A 22,465-nucleotide genomic window follows, 5' to 3' on the forward strand; every position below is an offset into this window, starting at 1 on the left:
TTAATCAGGCTTAATTTTGAACAATCCGGCGCAGGGTTTGAGGTATTACTTTTTTCGGAAGGCGATCTCTCCAGAGATTAAAAAAAAAAAGGAAATGAACACGGATTCTGAAATTTTGGAGAACATTAATAACCAACGTCGAGAGGCAGTCTTGTCAGAGGTCTCTTGTGCCTAGTTAGCCTGCGAAGCATCTGGCCGCGCGCAAACTGAAGCGAGAACAAAAAAAAATCGACTGCAAAAAAGATTGATTGCTATGGCGACTTTTTTGCTCTCGCTCCAATTTGCGCCCGGCCAAAATGTAGATAAAGCTCTTCGTACAGGAATTTTTGCTACTCAGGCTAGGGCCAAGTGAGAATCATCGGCTAAAAATCTGGAAAATGATGTTTTATAATCCATTATCCCCTTCAGGAAAAGAATAAAATCCAGCTTAACAACATTGGAGCAACTTCACACACTGTAACTCAGCGTCCTATTTTAGTTTTCAACATTTGGACTATTGATTGAGCTAACTTACATTTATCAACTTCGGACATCCAGTTAGTTGTGCTCGTCACGCGAAAACGCGTGACGTACCGGATTAGAGTCTCCGTCACGTCGCGTTGCAGGCTACTCTGGACTTCAATCTTCTGATACCTAACAACTCAGTGTACAGTTATCAACACCAGCCTTGGCCTTGCAAACAAAACAAATTGTTGAACTTTGACAAACGCCATGTCATGGTTTGTGAAGTTCAATGTTGAGTCCTCTGCTCAGTAAAAGAGGATCGGTGAACCGAGAATAAACCCGCGGAACTTGTGGAATCTATTTCTCATAAAATAGGCTACAATAACACTCGAGATACTGAAATGTTAATGTCTGAGAAATATTTGAGTTTCTTTCGGTCATTCGAACACAGTATGGGCTTTCCCGAGTTAATGCTTGCTTCTTTTTGCGTTAAAACCTAAAATCTGGGCATTACGAGACACATGCCGTGGATGGATGGATGGATGGATGGATGGATGGATGGATGGATGGATGGATGGATGGATGGATGGATGGATGGATAGATAACCTTTATTTAACCACGGTACAAAATTCGTACAAAATTCCCAAGTAGGCGGTACAAAATTTGGTACAAAATTCCCAAGTAGGTGGTACAAAATTCGGTACAAAATTCCCAAGTAGACGCGAAAGTGTCAAATCAGCCGTTTACAAGAGTATCAGTTGAAGTAGTGGATGTCTGCGCTGCACGCAGCTCAACTTTTTCGACTCTGAATAAAACTACTTACCTTCAATTGCACACTTCAGGTGTTTCTTAAAATACCTAAAAATCAGAAAGATAGGGTTGATGCTCTGATCTTGTACTGATACGGATTGATTTTTCTATGATCTACCACTGAACTCAGCGAGTTTGTACAGTGTATACGTTCCTGTTTCTTCAAACGTCCCCCAAATATGGTACGTTCTCGGTGACAATACCATACATGACAACTCTAGCGTCTAAGCCCCGGGGGTGACCTCCAAATGAAAAGGACGGGATGTGGGAGTGTCTTGAAACGTTTTTCAGCCCTAAGAGGTACCAAAACCGTGTTTTTAACCCCTAAAAGCTTATGTGGCTACATGCTTCTGTCAGTAATAATTTCATCGCCTTTTTTAAAACACGTAGTCTAACTTTGTTTGTGTTTTGAACCATGGAGACTTTTTGGTATCTCTAAGCTCGAAAATTTCCTAAAGTCCAAAGCCAATCTGGAACCCAAGTCTCCCACGGCCAAGCAGAGCGCTAGCGTGATCTGAGAACGAGATTACTCTAAAGGCAAAATCGTTTTAAAATCTACTATTCCAAGAATAATTAAATGAGATATTCCGTGGTTCTTCAAGAATTTCGGGCTGCAGAGTATCTGTATTATTATTATTATTATTATTATTATTGCTGTTATCATCATCATCATCATCATCATCATCATTATTATTATTATTACTATTATTATTGTTAGGCGAATACCTTTGCAGGAATCAAGTCCGTTCACTTGAAGAACTTGTGATCCTTTGTTATTATGCTAATTTGTGGAGACTGTAGCCGGAAATCAAATCTTCGCATTATTTATTCACTTTGCCTTGAGAATGGTGTCCTTTGTTATTATGCTAATTTGTAGAGACTGTATCCGGAAATCAAATCTTCGCATTATTTATTCACTTTGCCTTGAGAATGGTGTCACGATGACGCCAAAACGTCGGCTTTTAACATTAATATTCGCCTGCTTATGTGTTAAGAAATCATTATTGATCAAGATTATTATTATTATTATTAGCCCCACAGAAAGTCCAACGGGCACTTGACCTTGCTGCGGAAAAAGGGTCATCTGTTTGGCTGACGGTACTCCCCCTTCGTGAAATGGGTTTCAATCTAAATAAGAGAGAGTTCCGCGATGCAATCAAACTGCGCTACGATTGGCCGGTTGATGATATCCCCTCCACCTGTGTATGGGGTGATGCTTTTACAGTGGACCACGCAATGATATGCAAGAAAGGTGGGTTCGTTACCCAACGTCACAATGAGCTGAGGGACTCAGAAGCCGAACTCCTGAATATGGTTTGTACCGATGTTGAGATTGAGCCTGTCCTGCAAGACATCTCGGGTGAACAGCTGGGAAGAGGTTCTAATCGAGCTCCAGATGCGAGATTAGATATTCATGCGCGCGGGTTCTGGGAGAACCAACGATCAGCATTCTTTGACGTGAGGGTTTGTTACCCTAATGCTGATTCGTATAGGGACCTAGAGCTCCAACAGATATACCGCAATCATGAGAACGAGAAGAAGCGCCTTTACGCGAGGAGGGTTTTGGATATCGAACAAGGAACTTTTACATCCCTTATTTTCACGTCAACAGGCGGCATGGGAAACGAGTGCTTGCAATGCCATTCCAGACTGGCGCAGCTGATCTCCATGAAGAAAGGAGAACATTATGCTAAAACAATCTCCTGGATAAGAGCAAGGACATCCTTCGCTTTACTAAGATCCGCACTAATCTGCCTAAGAGGTTCAAGAGCTAGAAGGAAAGCCTTTTGTGACTTTAAGAACATTGATATTGACGTTGAAACCCAGGAGGGAGCCATTATGTAAACACTGTTGAAATAGGTTTTAATAGTTTATTTCTTTTATTTACTTTTACTTTGTAATATACCGATATTGACGTTGAAACTCAGGAGGGAGCCATTATGTAAACACTGTTGAAATAGGTTTTAATAGTTTATTTCTTTTACTTACTTTTACCTTGTATATACCAATTCGTATGGAATATGTTAATTAATGCTATGATGATGATAGTAGTATTAGTATTAGTTGTAGTAACCATGATATCATGATTAGATACGGAAACATGTTTTACAGGTTTAACAGACATCAAATTATGTAAATATTATAGCATTTTGTAAAGCTTAGCTCTAGTTTTTTGTCACAATAAACACTCCTCATTATTTTTAAAATAAAATTACCACTATCATTATTATTATCATTATTATTATTATTATTATTATTATTATTATCGTTTTTTCCATATTTTAGCTTTTTAATAATTTTTAATGTAATAAAGCACCATGGACAATTAGTGGATTTGTTGCTGAACAAATATTTTTATTATTTATTATCATAAAAAGAAACAACAGCAGAAAAGTTTGAGATTTAGAGGTTGCATTAAATTTGACTTTACTCTCTCGACTTTCTCTCTCAACTACAGAGCGTGACCACTACGGAGGGCAGAAAAAGGAGAACACTCGGAAAACACAGTTAGACTCTGCCTTTGAGGCGATTCATCAATTCAAAAATAGTCTTTATTTTTAAGTTTACTTCTAAGCTATTACACAATTCGCTTAACTGAGTTCACATTGAAAACAACTCGCGTTAACGTTCTCTGCCTTTTTCTCTCACAACAGATCTAGACTCCGGTAAGAACTTTTACTAACAATGTCGTTATTTAACTCTGATAATTGATACAGAGGCTCCCACGAGCATTGATTAGTGTTTAACCCTTCAGTAGAAACGAAACACAAGAACTTTTCACCTCTATTACCAGCTTATTTTCTACACAATTTTGTTCGCCACGGTGTTGCTAACTGGCGAAACAGTAACTTCTTTCAGTCCCTATTTTCAAACTGAGAGACTGGTTGCTGGCGCAAATAAAAAAGCCTGCCAGTTTGCTTTTTAAATAGCCGTAGTCTAAAACTCTAACTAACAAATGAAATTTTTCAATACATAACTTACCTCTAGTTCCAACTTGAACATCACTAATAGTCTCGATATCAAACACTCCTGCACTTGTAGCCACACAAATATAGTTCCCAGCATCCTCTTCTTTCAAATCTCTTAAGACAAGTGCATTGTTTGTGCTGTGACTCCTCCCCACGGGCAGTGCTGCTCCTTGTCTTTTCCAGCTGATGACTAGTCGTCGATCACCAGTAGCGCTGCAGTTTAATGTCAAAGTGTCGCCAATACCGACAGCAACTTTTTCAGGAGGCTTGAAGGTAAACACAGGAAAGGAAACAACAACTAGTTGAGTTTTCCTTTCAACATTTCCTAAAAGGTTGACCGCTGAACAGAAGTACCAATCAGAGTCACTTTTACGGACATCGGAAATTTGTAAGACACTGTTGTTATAGTGCGCCCTCCCCAGGGGTAACTAACCAATCGACTTCCTCCAGGTCACCGCTGGTGCTGGATATCCAGTCACGTGACAGGTTGGTAGAATGACGCACTTCCTTCCGTGACGAATTTAGGTCCCAGTTGAAGAGAAACTTGAGGATGAACTGGAACCAAGTAAACATCATCATTAAGCCTGGTTTAATTTAGATTTCTTATTTCATTTTCTTGTTTTAAAAAAACAACTAAAATCAAGAATGCTAATTAGGATTAATTGTCAGCTGAGAATCGGAAAGACATTTTTAACTGGTAGTAACGTTCAGATAACCGTCAGCTGAGATGATTGAGCTTTTCCGCCTGAAAAGAGGTGCATAGAACCGATTGTTTTACTTGCAACTAATTTAAAAAGCCACTTATACGTTTGTTTGTAATAGGCTCTTCGCACGATCTGGTCACATAATACAAAATCACACATGCTGGAACGCAAGTTGCACAGTAGGAATTTCAAACCAAAGCAACTCGTACCAGTCCACCTTAACCTACCTTTGTTTTGGAAATCCAACTATGCAACTTGCGTCCCAGCGTGTGTGATTTTGTACCATGCGACCAGATCGTGTAAAGGGCCTATTTTTTAGATGGATGAGCTTTGGATGTTACCGAAAGGCCTGACGGTCGCCTTACGGCAAACTCTAACAATATGGCACTCATGTGTTATCTTAAGTTTATTTTCTCGCAGAGAACAAGGAATGTTTGACACATGATTATCATCATATGCCATAAGATTTTAAATATTTGTTCAAGTAAATGTTCTTGAATATACAAACGGGGAAAGGGAGGGGAGGGAGGGTGCACATAAAGCCTACTTAGTGTTGCTGCTAGTGCTGCAAGAAACTGTTCAACTCGGCAATATTCCCTCGCATTCAAAATTAAATCGTCGGGTTGCAAGACTTTCTAAAGGAAAATGGACGATTAATTTAAAATTACACGATTTAACAAAAAAAGAAAAACAAAAAAACACTAAAGCGCAGATTCATCAAAGATATAATACAATTACACCTCTTTTTATAAGAATAAATTTTCAAAGACAAGACTGTAGGAAGAGTTTAAAAACAGGGCCGGGGCTGATGTTTGGAAAGTAATATAATTTTCTGTGTTGAAAATTTGTAAATTACAATACAATCATATGTTTTTAAATAAACCTCGTTATTCTCTAAACGGCAAACAGCCAAAAGGAAACAAAAACAGCACAAGCCGTATGTTTGGTTCTAATAACATTTCTTTAAGAAGATAAGTGTGCCATATCAGGTTTTATAACCTGCAGTCTGGTTCCAAATATGAGTGTTTACCTAAAATCGCCGGAAAACTAAAAATATTCAGCCTAGGCCGGAAAAACAGTATTCTTAAAACAAGAGTGTCTGAAAAGACTTCGACCATTGAAACGTACCTTTTGTTAATCTATTCTGGTTACAAAAGAGCTCGAGGTGTCATATGGAACAAAAATTTCGCGGACTTCGACAGCATGCATGGTAGAAAGTCAGTGCTCCAGGGAGCTTTAATTCTAAATACAAATTTTTGCAAACTTCCAGAAACACTGAATGTGACTCGTTCAGCGTACCCACGGAAAAATGAAAACAATGCATCAATATTTTAGGATTTGTTTAACAGTGCTTTGTCTTTTCAGAGTAAAGTAGATTAATCGACAAACGTGCTTAAGTAAAGCCGACTAGGGTAGGGCAGAGGGATGCCTGCGATGAACCTTAATAGACCTTTTTAGCTTGAGCGGTTGGTTTTCTCATTACCGGGTACGCGGCATCCTCTAGAGAATTGTTTTTTTTATCCATCTAAAAAGTTATTCATTCATATGCACGCTTATGCACGCTACAATTTTGAAAACTGAAAGCAAGAACTTCCAAGATTATCATCACACGGTCTGAAATGGGGCAACAAATAAAAAGGTGTATTTCCTGCCAATATTCAGGAGGTCGAGTAGCAGTGCTAGCTGAAGGTCATACCTCCCTTCTCTAGCGAATCAAGCTAGTAGAATCTAGTGTTCAGTATCGGTCTGGTAATTCACCAGAGCATGTTACCATAGTAACAGTTCATAATAAATGTGGTAAAGTTTTCCTCCTCCCCCACTTGCCCCCCCCCCCCCCCCCCCCCCTCAACAGAGAAAAATAAACAAATAAACAGCACGATCTGGAAAACATGCTGGAGAAAAACCTGAGTAAAACGAAGACTCAACATATTGTGATTTTGAATTCTTCTTTGTTGCTGTAGCTAGACCCAACGGCCTTTGTTTTTTTCTTTATTTTTAGTACCTCTCTCCACCCAGATGTATAAATGGGTACCGGCGAACTTAATGCTGGGGGTAACCCTGCGATGGACTAGCATCCCATCCAGCGGGGAGTAGAAATACTCCTAGTCGCTTCGTGCTACAGAAAGCGGGATAAGCTCCGGCCTGGTGGGCCACTTGGCTCATCTGCAGACTTTACCTTTAATGCCCAGGGTTAAGGTAACTCGCCACACACGTGCGGAAAGGAAATGGAAAAAGAGGAGAAAAAAATTCACAGCGCAAATCGTTTCTTTCTGGATTATGTGAGTAAATCAGAGAATTACATTGTTCGGCTTCAGTTTGCAAGAATTTGAGTGTAAAGTAAGTCAATAAGAGTCACGTTTCAAGTGATTTTGCAAACTACCTTGAAAGTTTCTAATTTGTGCCAATGTTGCCTCCCTTGTCAATTTATTCCCTTGTTATTTATTTAGATCTGAAAGCTCAGACCCTCTTGCGCAGAAAACAACTCAATCGTCAACTACGCGCAAGCAGGGAAAAAAAAAAATCAATAAGATTGATATAAGGCCCGGTTCAAACGTCGCATTTCTACCGTGTCGAATTCAATTAAACGAATTCAACGAATTAAATTCGACAGAAATTCGACGTCTGAATCGGCTGCCGCATTTCTGCCGCACGTTCGACTTGTCTTCTCGCATTATCCGACAGAAATGCGACACCGATTCAGACGTCGAATTTCTGCCGTGTCGAATCTAATGCATACATTATGTTAATGTATTGAGCATGCGTAAATGCTTTCCCGCCAAAGAAAAAGAAGAAACTTGGCCATTCTCGACCCAATGCAACCTGAACATATTGCAACACATACTGCTCCGTTGTCAGCCTTCTCCTTCTCGTTCCATTGGCGGACAGTTTTTAGCAAAATCCTTCGTCGCTCAGTATTTTCGTCCGCCATATTGAACACTCTACGTTTAAAACATTTTCCGCTGACCGACATACCCGACAGTATAAATTCTGAATTAAGTGCAACACAAATGCGACGTATGAATCCACAGTCGCATTTCTGCCGCACTTAATTGAATTGAATTCGACACGGCAGAAATGTGACGTATATGAACTGGCCCTAACGCGGAATCCCCTCAAACTTCGAGCAATAAGTGCAAAAATTATTACTAAAAATCTACTTATTGCAAGTACGGTAACATTTTGGATACTATTTGAAACATCTCACTTTAATTGATTTCTCTAACTACCAACTCGATTAAATTCTCGACCATTCTTGAGAAAGTCAGTGTCAAACCTGGAAAAATGCTTAAAGTGTGTGTTACTGTGTTTTCGTCCCACGTATGTTTTAATTGACATTTTTGTAACTTCAAACTCGTTTTTCTCGCGCGATGTCAGCTTGAGAGCTTAAGTCTTGATAAGTTCTCAACTGTATTCAAAATGTTATCATGCTATGAGGTTTTTTGGTAACTTTATTTTGCCATTATTGCTCAAATGTTCAAGGGAAACCGTCTAAAGGACGTTCGCGCGAAAATGTTCTACTCCATAGATTTTCTTCAAACTTCTACTGCGGACTGATAATGAATACCTTGTTTCAGAAATCAAAAAAGAGGGGTCATCGACTTCGTTTCAGAAATAAAGCGTGTGGAAAACTAGTCTAATTTTGGAAAATTGGCGCGCGTAAATCAGCATGGTATCCAGGGTTTTTAGCGTAAAATATGAAGGATGCCGTTAACACAGACAAAGTATCCTAGTTATATTTTGTGTAAGTGAATCCGTTGCGTTAATAATTCCAAATGTCGGCAACGTTTTCACAAAACGTAACCCTTCAAGAGGCATTTGAAACCGCAGCACAGATAAACGAAGAGCTAAAAAGAGCGGAATTCGATGGTGCATTTGGCAAAAACTTTTAATGAATAGATTTTTTTTCACTTGTTTTTCACTTTTTTCGCTAACCGTAGAAAATCGGTAGAGAAAATAATCCATCAAAAGAAAAATAGGGGTCACCGAACGTCCAAGATCGTTAAATTCAGGCAAAGCTATAGCAATGGCCACCTACCCTATCATTGTTCATTTTATTACTTAGCGCGCGCTCGATGCATGACGTGGCCTGTGAATGTGCGTGCGCAGTAAGGATGGGCAGAAACAATTAGCGCGAGCGTCCTTAATTCGTATTTCGTTAATTCATTCATTTCTTCAACTATATTGCGTGATTCCAGTGCTATTGTCTGATCAAAACACTAATACATGTGCAGCAAAACAAAATGGAGCGAGATATTTTTTTCCCATACAAGGAGGTCGGTGTAGGCAAATAACAAGTACAAAAATAGAACGCCCTTCCATGTTGCAGAATATATTTTTACCTTGGTACTCAGTGCCGGCTACGCTTGTGTGGCGCAAAATGTTTTCACGCGTTGATTAATGGCGGTAATTTCAAATTCATATTTGATTTTGTGGAGCTGCCGATTCCATTAAGAAAGAAGGTATGTTCATATTTATTTTACAGGAACGTTGCTGATTTCTTGCACTAGCTGTAAGGACGACGAAGGAGAATGGCAGTAGAAGCGGTGTTGGTTCTTAAGATTCAAGAAATTTTCGAGTTGAGCCTCGTGCTGTTTCCAACCTTGCTCATATATAATACACGTTATGATATATTGTTAAGCGCTTAAAATTTCTAATGTTAGAAAGCAACACCAGATATTTGCAAACTTTATTTAGTTAATGCGAGATTATCATTTTCGGCAGTAAAAGTCATGATCAGTTCTAAATTGTAAATTCCATACAAACTCTTGCGGTTTCAAAATGTCATTAGTATGCAAATATTATGCTTAAAGCTGGCTTTTACCGCACGCTTTCCTGCAAGTAAATAGTCCAAATCAGTGATGGAAGAAAACATCCACATGTGGTGAATGGTCTCACTGTAAATATCCTCTAATTTAGTTTCATTTTTGAAAATGTACAAATATGAAAATTCCTTGCAGCCTAGGTCAAATTACGTTGCGTAAATTAACAACTAATCATCCTTTATGATTGACTACTATTGTTTGAAGCTGCGACTGCGACGGACAAGGATCATTGACATGTTGACACCTACGTCACTAACAGGATAAACCCGTAACTGGTATTCTTTCTACGATGACGGCCTCAGTTTCATTTCAGTGAATTTGAGTGACAGACTACTTCTGAAGCGCTGCCACACGGCTCCTCGGTTATCATTTTTGTCTCCCAGGTATTGTCCGTTTAGATTGGAGTAGTGGCAATTGCTGTACCACCAGGCGCCTGTCCAGCTTACAGCACAGTTGTTACTCGATCTGTCATTATCTCTGTCTTTTGTTGTAAACGCCATGTTATTATGATATGCTAACGAATCTCCCGCTGTACCTGAATATGAACCCACTTCAAGTCGATACTGCGCCTGCTCATCACCAATATTGAACTTGCCATATTTGGCATACCTTTTAACTCCGCTCCAGTCCTCCAGCTCCACTCGTAGAGAGCTCGGTCTAGAAGCCGTCAGGCGGTGGATCTTGTCGTTTCCTAACCAGAACTCCGCAGTCAGCTGACCAAAGCCTGCTTTGTAGTCGTTCCATCCCCGATAGAAGTCTGCCGAGCCATCTTGTCTTCTCTGAAAGACGGTCCAGCCTCCACCGTCAGTGCGCATGTCACAGTAGACAGTAAAGTGCCCTCTACCGTCTGGGTTGACAGAGTACAATCCACTTTGAGAATGGCCTGATTTAAGCAAATCAGAACAATCTGACGAAAGAACAGCACGTACTTTTAATTCGCTTGTCAATTTAACTTGGTAGATGAAGTTATATGGAGGGAAAATTGGGATTTCAAATTGTTAAGCATATATATATGCTTTAAACTGACTTTTTAATTTAACTATAGGCATTACAAATATATGATTGTTTATATATAAGTTAACTTGGCAGCTGACATTATACGGAGCGGCGTTGACAAAACCTGGATCGGACCGGATAACGGATCGGATCACGGACCGGATCACGGATCGGATCACGGATCGGATCACGGATCGGATCACGGATCGGATCACGGATCGGATCAAGGAAAAAAATTCAAAATTCAAAATTTTGTTGAGCAAATTACACTAGAGTGACTACTCTGAGCAAAACGTTTTATTTAATTCAGGTGTGATATTCCTTTATTCTTTTATGATATCAAGCCAACTGGGAGCTGGTCACAGATGAATTTTTTTCAGGCTGTTGGGTTTTGATTGCAATGATCAATCATGTCTTCATATCTTTCTCCGCAGTTCAACTATATGATATTTCGTATATTCATTTGCACTCTTCAACATCTACGGGTATATTACGAACTCACAATGTGACCAACTCCCGGTTGGCTTGATAGCTCAGTTGGCAGAGCACTGCACCGGTATCGCAGAGATCATGGGTTCGAGTCCCGTTCAGGCCTGAATTTTTTTCAGGCTTTAATTTCACGACTGCTTCAGTTGTGTGTATAACTGGGATGATCAATCATGTCTTCATATCTTTCTCCGCAGTTCAGAGAAAAGATATTGCGTATATTCACTTGCATCAAAGGTAAACTGTCATAAAAACGAGTCAGCATGGTAATAATAGGACGAACGTATGAATCGAAACACAAAAACCAAAAACACTAAAAAAATTAAACACCTGATGATTTCAAACAATTTCCGTTTTTGAGACAAGTCTATACTTTTACAAGATGTGAGTTTGGAATAGATATTTCGCACTGGAATAAAACGAAACAAACCATTTGTATTTCAAGGAAATTTAGCTGTTTTAGTGTGAACGATAACGCAAACCGAGAATAAACAACATTATAAGAGTGACGTCACGATTTTTAGAGTCATTTTTAGGGTCGTAAAGAGTTGCCTTTAAATAGAATAAAACCTTAAAATGATCGTGTTCTAGGATAGAAAACACTTAAGGGGCAAGAACAAATCAAAACGGAATGAGGGTCGTTAAGGATGGCAAAGATTAACGAGGACTGCAAATGACGAACTTGAAAAACTAGGCTAGTGTTTTTCAAGGCGCGCAAATCGTGACGTAGCTCCTTTAAAGCAAGCCATGTCCATAAGTTTTCGTACGTAAGTTTTCTCATTAACTGTGACGCCAACTGTAATGCTCACATCTGACACGAAAATGTAGCTGAGAATCAGCTAGTGATACGAACAACAATTTCAAAAACGATAATGGGAGGTTCACGCAAGCTTCGAGCCAACTAACGTTCAAATATAACTACATCTGCCTGTTCATTACAATTTAAATTCGTCGTAAAATTAAGCGGTTATTTGGCTTTTTAAATGACCTCTTGTCATTCTCTGTAATTAACATGTCATTGCGTCAAATTTAACATATACTTATTTTATTTTTAACAGATACATATTTTAGTCTTCCACTTTTATTTTTTACTTATGACTATCTTATAAACGATTTGATTTTTTGGGGTATTTTTTTTCTTTAAAAGTTTTTTTTTTATTTATTCATTTTTTTTTTTTTTTTTTTTCTGTGATCCGATCCGTCATCCGGTCCGGGCCGATCCGGTTTTGTCGACGCCGTTAAACGGAGAGAAAATCGGGGTTTCAAATTCTGAAGGTTTATGTAAAAAAAATAGACCAAAACTGTGTGATTGTGTGAGTCTCGCATTACCCTCCGGATTTTCTTCTAACATAAGAGATTTTAGATGACTTTCTCTAGTGAATGAATGAATAAACGAACGAACGATCGATCGAATGACTAGTTAACAAAAACTGATAAATAAATTTTGAAGTTGAAAAACACTTATTTACAGCATAGTTTGTGAGTCTTTTACAACCACATGAGACCGGCCCTGAGGATAAAAGATTTGGTAATCTGCCCACGCTCCCCAAAAGGTCAGTGTTTTTAATTTCGATAATTTATATCGTGACTACGAAAGGCAAAACTGACAGTGAATTTGCTTACGTTTCCGTCAGTGAAATTCCGCTAATTCGGCAGACTGGCAATGTAACCAGTTTTTATATGTGGTGGAAAAGACATCAAGTTGCAAAGGTAGAAAAAAACTGCCAGAACATATGAAACCTTTTGTTTTTCGTGTTTAAAATTCGTATCCCGCCGGATTCGATGTACTATGAATTTTTGAAAGATTTCACAGATGGAATTTCGGAAAACTCACAAATAAAGAGGGTATAAACGGCGAAAACGCGTTCGTCTAAGCATTTTTAATTCAAGATTATAAACAATGATTTTAAAAGAGATTATTCCAAAACTCTATACTTCATAATTGCATATCACATTCAAAGAGTTCGAGAGAACCGCAGTAAAAGCTAATGTAAAACTAGTTTTCTAGGTGTAACACTAGCGTGCGATATGCGATAAGTGATAATCTCATGGAGCCACCTTAAAAGAGCTTGACTCTAGTACTTTTAGTGCTGAAGGCCAGATTTTTGCTTCTGCTCATTTTCAAACCCAGTGAGCCTTCGATCACTTTAAAAATCAGTCAAGAAATTGTCTTTCGCTTAAACTTTTGTTCCATACATAGTGTTTTCAAAACTGTTTTATGCCTGTCTGTGCATTTAACATTGTTATATAGCTGGCGTTTTCCCGCTACTGTGCGCCCATTCATTGGCTAGTTCATGGTCACATGACATCTAACAATGAAAGTCTTTGCCGACAAATGCCATGAGCGGGCAACATTGCGAAAACTATGACGTCAAACGGGAAACAGTTCACTTTTACCCGCGAAATGTTGACCGCTGTTTCGCGTCATTTGTCAATAAAGTGATTACTTGTTTTTCACCGGTTTGACCCATTTGTTTTGCTATATAACAAATCCTTTTTTCGTTGCAATCTCAGGTATAATAACTACTTCTTTTTCTAACGATATCAATTCTGTCCAGCTGTTGATTGCATTAGGTAAATGGACGGTGCAGATCGCTCGTTACTACAATGCTTGTGTTAATAATTTTTTGAAGGCAATAAATAATTCTCTTTGTGGTAAATCCAAAACATTCCATTTATAGCTTACCTATACCAACTGGCTCAACTTCAACATCACTTATTGCCTCAATGGGAAACACTCCTGCACTTGTAGCCACACAAATATAGATCCCAGCATCCTCTTCTCTCAAATCTCTTATCGTTAGCGCCTTTTCTGTCCTTTCAATCCTCCCCACGGGCGGTGCTGCTCCTTGTCTTTTCCAGCTAACGACTGGTCGTGGATCACCAGTAGCGCTGCAGTTTAACGTCAAAGTGTCGCCGGTAAAAACAGAAACCTTTTCAGGTGGCTTAACGGTAAACACAGGAAGGGAAACCACAACTAGCAGAGTTTTCTTTTCAACATTTCCTAAAAGGTTGACTGCTGTACAGAAGTATGTGTCAGAGTCACTTTTACGGACATCGGAAAGTTGTAAGACACTGTTGTTGTAGTGCGCCCTCCCCTGGGGTAACTGACCAGACGACTTCCTCCAGGTCACGACTGGTGCCGGGTATCCGATTACGTGACAAGTTGAAAGTGTGACATTAGCTCCTTCTGTGACGTACGAAGGTCCCGGATGAAGAGAGGCCCGAGGATGAACTATAACCAAGTAAATAATATTTTAGCAAAATATACACCTCTTACAAACCGAGTTCGAGGGCCATACTGTAAGGTACGGACCAAGATTTCCCCCCATCGAGAAGTGCGCGGGCCATAAATCGAAGGGGGAAAACGAGGATCCGTAACTTACAGTACGGTCGGAGAAAACGAGGTTAGTACGAAATGTGTTTTATCTCTACGGTGTGTCTGACGGGTTTGGGAACGATTTCTATTCACGCGGAATGGCTTCAAACTTCTGACACACCTCGAAAGTGAAACGACTTAATTTTTAATCGTCGTTAAGTGACTCTTAAGTCGTTAGCAGGTTTTAATTTCCAATTTCAGAAGTGAAAGAAAGTGTTACACTTTTACTTAGTAAAAAAAGGTTAAGAGCACTTTAAGCGTTAAATTTTAACGGGCCGTATAGTAGAATAACGCCCGTTACATTGACCAATCACAGTGTGCGTACTAATTGAGAGATATAATAATTAGAGTTGATGAATTGATATTCGTTTCCAATGGAATCAAAAAACTCAACTTCATATTTTGCAATGGGGTAAACTACAATTAAATGAAACAATACAAGAGACTATTCTAATAGTTCATTCATGACATTTAGGAAAACAAAGTCTATCTGTAAAGCATCTTAATTAATAATGTAAAGATATTGTTAACTTTTAGAGCACACTTTTAATGACACCGTTTTATAAACAGAAACAACAGTTGATTTCAAAACTACAAAACACTGAAAAGATGGCACAACTTAGTCCGTGTTACTTGCAAATACACGGATAATTTTTTCTTTGTTCAAACGCCAAGGTTTAACTTACAATTGTGAACTTCTTTTGTGAAAACGTGGCTGTCTGAAAAGCTAACTCATTGAACTTTGATTTCAGTATTTAAAATTTCCATAAACTCGCCATTTATTACTAATTTTCGTAGTCGCAGAATCACAAAGGTGATCTGCACAAACTATAGTGTGTAACTAAGCATTGCATTGTAAACCTTATTTCAGAATTTAAAATGGCCAGAAACTCACCATTCACTGCTAATCGCACCACTTCCCGTGAATTCCCCAGGATGTTCGTTGCTGAACACTGATACACGCCCGAGTCACTTCCGGTCACCTTCTTTAACTCCAGCTTTCCTCCTGAAACCGCTGACCGAGTAATTTGTGACTGACTGTTCAGTTTACTCCACGCTACTGCAGGCTCAGGATTACCACTGGCTGAACACTGAAACGAGGCTGTTCCACCTTCGTTCACTGTCAACGTCACAGGAGAAACAACAACAGCAGGAGATGATATCGATTCACCGGGTTCGCCTTTAGTTCCCGGCATGCCTGCAGCTCCTATGTCTCCTTTCTCTCCTTTGTTTCCAGTCTCTCCCTGTAGTCCTACAGGTCCCATAATGCCTTGCTTGCCGCTCTTTCCTGACGATCCCATAATACCTTGATCTCCCTTGTTTCCAGTCTTCCCGTTCTGTCCTCTTCGTCCCCGGGCTCCTTTGTGTCCTCCAGGTCCAGGTGGACCGGGGGGGCCTGGGGGACCTGAGGAGCACGTGACACCCTTTGACTGACAGAGATGTACTCTTGCCTCTGATAAAAGTTTATTTATTTTGAGCATCGTTTCTAGTGTGTGTTTAGCTTCTGTCGAGTTCTTGTTTGAGTCTACTTGACGGCTGTGTCTTTTAAGTTTAGAGGATTGAATTCCTAGGGAGAAGGCCAAAAATGATATCATCAAATAAGATTGATACTTACATGTAGGAAACCTTGATACCACTGTTAAATCTACTGACCGCACTAAAGCAGAAATACTTGACTTCTGGATCATTTGAGACTAAAAACAGTACTTGGCGCAGACAACATATCCTTTGTTCATTTCCCGTGATATAACCGTCAGAAAAAGGGACTCTATCGGTAGCACGTTTGATCAAATTTCAAAAAGAGAAGGGACTTATTCCTTATCGATTCTTCTGAATAATTATTTTCATTTACAATCGTCTGCCGTGGATTGCGCAAAACTTAACCTCGGCTAACCTTCAGTTCAGACATTGCGTCTGCACAGCACAAATAGAGCAAACAATTCATTTGTCATTTGTTTCAATTCATAGCTATTTTCACAGTTTATATATTTCGACCAAGCTTTGAATCTGATAATTGTATTTCTTGATTGTAACAACTTGTCAACTCTAGCTTGTAGCAGAAAAACTTACCAGGAGCATTCTTGATTATCTTCATGTCGGCATTGTTTGACGGCGACTTGGCCTTCGCAACGCTTTCAAGAGCGTTTATCCTTTTATTTTGTTCGTGTAGTTCCAGCTCAACTCGTAAAAAGCCAGCGCAGTAAAACACAATGGAGAGAACAGAAATAATAGAAGCAAAGGAAGGCATAGTTTGCTTTTGAACAGCCATGATTTCGGCGATGCCGTAATTCCTCAAGGTTAGTGAAAAACAAACTGCTTCAGCTGGTTACGTGATATTGGGATCACGAGTTTGGGTAACTTGCCAAATGGTCTGTGGTGGGTGAAATGTGAGCAACACCGACATAGATAGGTCCACAGGGCATGCATTAGTGAAATAGTGACCACACACGTGCAAAAGTAAGCCCCGCGGAAAAAAAAAGAAACAATAGAGGTAAATTTCGATGGCAAATTCTTTTTCTGTGATTCTGTCAGTTGATCACAGACTTACAGTGTTTGGCCTCAGTTTTCGAGAGTCTGGGCTTAAAGAAAGTCAATAAGGTACACGTTTCAAGCGATTTTGCAAACTAAATTTAAAGTTTTTTGTTCAAACGTTGCCTCCCTTGTTGATTTATTCTAAAAGATCTAAAATCCTAAACCTACTCTCGCAGAAAACAGCTCAATCGCAGAAAAAAAAAGAAGCCAAACAAAAGAATATCGTTTAATGGTAAATTTCGATGTATTAAAGCGCTAACCTGGCGCCGAGGCCTAGGGGAATAAAACAGAAGAATTTTTTATTCGTATCTCAATCTTTATTTGATTTATTTTGTTTCATTCCCCTAAACCTAGGAGTCACGTTAGAAAATTAATTTTTCGAAATTTTGTCTATTCACATTTTTAAAATTTATTCAATTCTTCGACTGTTGTTTGACTCCTGTGGTATCGTCTTATTTGACATATTTTTTCGAGCGTTAGTTTTCATGCACTTGAGTATTCAAAGACAAAGGAGCGGGATATTTTTTCCAAGTGGGGTGGTCCGTGTCGCCAATGCTCCGTACAAAAATACCTGTCCTTTCCTGTTGAATGTCCTTTTACCCTGGTACCCCCTACCCAGTGCCAGCGGTGCTTTTGGTCCACAATGTGTAATGGCGGCAATTTCAAATTGATATTTGATTTTGTGGAGCTGCTAATTCCTTACAGAAATACGATGGGTGCATATTTATTTTACAGAAACGTTGCTGATCTCTTGCACTACAAGGAGGACGAAGAAAAATGGCAGTAGAAGCTGTGTGGGTGCCTGAGATTCGAACAATTTCCACCGGGTGAGTCGAACGCTGGAGCCTCGTGCTGTTGCGAACTTGCTATTACATACTACACGTTACATTATGTTGTCCATAAATCAATTAAATTTTTAAGAAATACACGTACACTGAGCTTAACGTTTGGAAGCGACACCAGATATTGCTGCGCGAACTTTATCTTATTATTGCGAGATTATTTTCGGCGGAAAGCGTCAGTTCTAAATTATAAATTTCAACCAAAATGTCATTGCTGTGCAAATATTATGCTGCATGAACGGCTTTTACCGCAGGCTTTCCGGAGAGTGATTAGTTCAAATCAGTGATGACAGAAAACTGTGACACCTTTGATTCACATTCTTGAATAAACTTACTCTTAAAAATCCTCTAGAGAGTAAACAGTTAAAAAAAAAAACTATTTAGTAAACATCTAAAAGAATTCAAATTATCAGTTATAGTTATAATAACTATAATATAATAACTTCATTACAATACGTTACATTACATTACTTGATAACTTACAATACCCTGTAATTACTTACTTACAGAAAAAACTCGCAACAAATTACTAAGAGACACGCCTTAACTGGTGAGAAAGAATTTCCACTTCTGTTGAAATTCCCTCTCATTCGATGTGGCAGCGATACATTTTTCTAACTCGATTTTACCCTGCACCAAGAGAAAATGAGGGGACAGAGAGGGACATTGAGGGCGTTGGCAGGGATATGTCGATTCCACTAAAGTTATTTTTAGTTTTAGACGGAAACGGAAGTCTATTTCCCCAGACGTCCGCATGATACCTTTCACCCGTTGATCAGGGAATTTTTAAAGGGCGGTCTGCGTGGAAATGCGTTTTTGTCAGTAGAAGCGCGTAAAGAACCAAAACCTATTTGGAATAAAAACGCTGGGCGAAAGAAATATCAAAGTTTTTCCCCAGAAAATTTGAATCAAAGAAATCAGCGATGACAACAAGAAAGAATTTATTTGCTTTCATTTGTATAACAACATGCAGAGAGGTATCGTATTGTTCGATATTGAAAACATATATAACATGGAATACTGTTTCAAGCTGTAGCGATCCTGGTACCTCTAAACGCATCGACGAAAGAAATCTTAGCCCACCGAAAAAACTATTTTGGTTCCCACGGCAAAACTATTTTTGAACCCAGCGACAAAATTACCCTCAACCCAGCGATAGGAGAATATAATTCTGGCCGAGCTGCAAAACAGTTCGGAGGGTAGCTAAAATATTTTGAATCTAGGAACCAAAACAACTCGAAGCCTAGCGAATAGCGACAGAAATCAACTTGAATCAGGAGCTATAATCGGGGACGGAGACCGTAAGCGCGCGCCATTTCTAGTATTGGGGTTGTCCCCATGATATGGGACAATAATTCTATTTTTAGAACAAATTGCGCCATCGCCTGCGGCACACGCGCGTACATGCTGCGAGGATTTTTGCGGATGTCGCGCGGGGGAAATGGCGTACGAAATTCCCGATATTTTTTATGTTTTTGGCCCACAACTCAACGCGTTTACGTCAGTTGGAATTTTGCTTAAGTATTTTCGTCGTAAGCTGCTCCAGTTTGAGTGAAGTAAGACAGTGTCGAATTTGGGTATGTTCCGCTTTAAGCTTAGATATATATCGCTGACCAAGTTGTGTTCTGACGGATGCTTCTTTTACATGAGCTGTACATTACTCCACTTTAAATTTCACATATGTTAAAGATTAACAGCTTTTCCATTACACAACAAAAAACTAGCTGGATATATTTAGATATAGCAGAGCTTCAGGACCTCATAGTTTCCTAGCTCCTCTTGCCACACGCTTCCGAGGAATTTGCCAGTCTATCGCGACCGAAAAGTAAAACAAAATAATTGCTAGTTTGAGTTTCGCCTGAATTGTAAGCAACGCTTGATGTTTCATTAAGGCCCAATAACTTTACGTCCGTAGATACCGCTCAGTTTTATTCGTGTAAAAATCCAGTAAATTCTCTGTTGTTGATGAATGAGAGCGCTCGCCGATGCGTGTTTTGTACAGTCAGTAAACATGACAAATTGTACTTCCGCCGCACTTTCGTGTGAAAGCGTACATCGAACTCAAACAATAACTCTATAGTTTTTAAATATGTTTAAGCTTGATAAATGTTTGAGAACATATTAAAAGCTAAGCTGAAAATATGCGAATAAAGGAGAAATAATCAGCAAAGTTACGATGACGCTTTCTTTAATCAACTTCGAATAACCATTTCGATTTTGTTGATCGAGTTATCAAACTCCTTGTCTATTTCCATTTTCGCAGTGTAAAACTTCACTATGCTTATGTTGAAGAAACACACATGATGTTAGTAGCCTTTTTTGCGTTCGTGAAATTTGTTGCAGCATCTCAGCAGAAAAGATAACGAAAGAAATCTTTGTCAAGATTTGTTGACAATTGAAAACAACGACTCGGACTTGAAAGTGCACGAGCCGCACTATGCAAATGAGCTAATTGTACGCGTCAGACTTTCCTTTCAAAAACTTTTGCAAACTCACCAAACAAGCAGAAACAATAAGAAACCATCAAAACAGGTTTTGGTTATGATTAACCATTGTCCGAGAAACTCACAAATTAACTCGATACCAGAGTAGAGAGTTTTCTTGCTATATTCTTAAGTCAGAACAAACACAAAAACATACGCGTAAGCTTACAACTAGCGCGAGCAGATCTTATTATTCATTCCCAGCGCGAGATTGAAGTCTTGTTTTCGACCCTGAAAAACCCACCTTTTCCGTTGGCTCAGAGCATAAAACTACATATAAGCGCCCTGGTTCTTAGTCCCTGTCTTATTCCCTGCCATCGCTGTGAAAGATACGCAAGAGAATCTCTCAACTCTCACCATTTGATCATGCAACGTGACAACATCCACACGAGAACCCCCGACATGTGCGTGGATCCGCGCGGATATATGACGTCAGGATGGCGCAATTTGTTCTAAAAATAGAAAAATTGTCCCATATCATAGGTGCGCGCGGATCCCAAGACTTACGGTCTCCGTCCCCGATTATGGCTCCTGCTTGAATACTATATCACAACAAAGCAATTCCCAAACATACGATAGAAGTCTATTTGAACCTCAAAAGCGCGGATAAAACAACTCGGAGTGTAGCGATCAGCCTAGAAAATAACGTACTCAACAAAACAACAGCTCAGAGCGATCAGTGATCAGCGACAGAAATAATGTTGAATAGCGGTACAGTGACAAATTGAAAAGAGCTCACCGTGAAGCGACCTGCGACAGAAATAACTTGGACTCCAGCAACAAAACAGCTCGAGGTGGGACGACCAGTGACCGTCAGAAATATTTTTGAATACAATAACAAATACCTTAGAGTAGCGCTCAGCGAGAGAAATCATTTTGAATGCCGGCACTGCGATTAAACAACTAGAAGCATGGCGATCATGGGAATGTAGCAACAAAACTAGTTGTGAATACTGATACAGCGACAAAACAACTCCTGTAGCTCGGAGCGAAGCGATAACCGAAAGAAACCCGGGCAGAAATAATTTTGAATTCACAGAGAAACAGAACAACTCACAGCGCGGTAGTGATCAGCGACAGAAACAATTTTTCTGTTCAACGACAAAACAACTCGCATTCAAGCGACAAAAAAATGATTTTGTACCTGCAACTAAAGTACATTGAACTGAGCGAAAGGGACAACTTCTTCTGACTGCTTTTCCAACAGAGAAAACCAGAAAAAACGGAGGTGTTATCTTCATTTGATCATGCTCATGCCACGTTTTCTTCACCTTCGGTTAATTTGCACTAATGTAAGCTTTCTCTCGTCGGTGTGGGGAGAAAATCTCATTGTCCTTGTCAACATCAATGTCGAAGTCCATCGGCTTGTAAACTCCATTTGAAAAAGCCACAGTGCATAGTCCATAACAGCAGCCACGACCTTTATAACATGCTCCGCCGGAATGTTTTGTTGACCACTCAGAACTACATTTCCGCTCGTCTGCATGTGCCATTTTATTCCCAAGGAGATGTAAAAATATATCTCCCACATTGATTTATCCAGCCAGAAATACCAACCGTCTCTAATGTACCCGTAAAAGGCGCTTCTATCGAGAAAGCGTATTTCCCCGTGGACCGCCGTTACTAAATTGCCTGATCACCTAAAGAATAATGGTATCATGCGGACGTAAAAGGAAATGCACTCCCGCTGTTTTCGGCAACCCTAAAATAACTTTAGCGGAATTGACATATCCCAAGGCCTGAACTGGGAGCCTCCCTCTCTGTCCCTCATTTTCTCTCGCCTGCACTAATGAGATGAAATCACTGAAAACGAACCTAGTATTATTTAGCGCGTTGATATAAAGAAAAACATTGCCTAGCATTATCAGGTGGTTGAGGGTCAACAGGTGCGTACGGAGTCGAGTAATTCCAAATAATACCTCTGCTTCGGAGAGAAGTAAACTCGCTTTACTTACAGTAGAATACCAACTTTAGAACTTATGCCAAAAAGAAGACT

The 22,465-nt window shown here is 39.5% G+C and overlaps 1 protein-coding gene across 2 annotated transcripts; it reads right to left on the reverse strand.

Moving 5' to 3' along the window:
- Positions 1-971: 971 nt before the first annotated feature.
- LOC149115736 (uncharacterized) lies at positions 972-17,419 on the reverse strand. Of its 2 annotated transcripts, XR_016206258.1 has the most exons (6): positions 16,683-17,419; positions 15,508-16,179; positions 13,920-14,468; positions 10,361-10,658; positions 4,238-4,779; positions 972-1,303 (listed from the first exon to the last, which is right to left on the reverse strand). XR_016206258.1 is itself a non-coding variant. In XM_089285938.1 (4 exons), exons 1-4 carry the CDS (start codon positions 16,879-16,881, stop codon positions 10,036-10,038), a joined length of 2,043 nt encoding a protein of 680 aa, XP_089142064.1. In that variant the 5' UTR covers positions 16,882-17,414; the 3' UTR covers positions 7,176-10,035. The 2 variants fall into 2 exon arrangements, 1 of the variants encoding a protein (XP_089142064.1); XM_089285938.1 differs by lacking the exons at positions 972-1,303; positions 4,238-4,779 and having other exon boundaries at positions 7,176-10,658; positions 16,683-17,414.
- Between the last annotated feature and the right edge of the window lie 5,046 nt (positions 17,420-22,465).

Source organism: Orbicella faveolata, unplaced genomic scaffold (genome assembly GCF_042242905.1).
Source record: "Orbicella faveolata isolate gen_17 unplaced genomic scaffold, um_ofav_v1 contig_13, whole genome shotgun sequence".
Taxonomy (NCBI): domain Eukaryota; kingdom Metazoa; phylum Cnidaria; class Anthozoa; order Scleractinia; family Merulinidae; genus Orbicella; species Orbicella faveolata.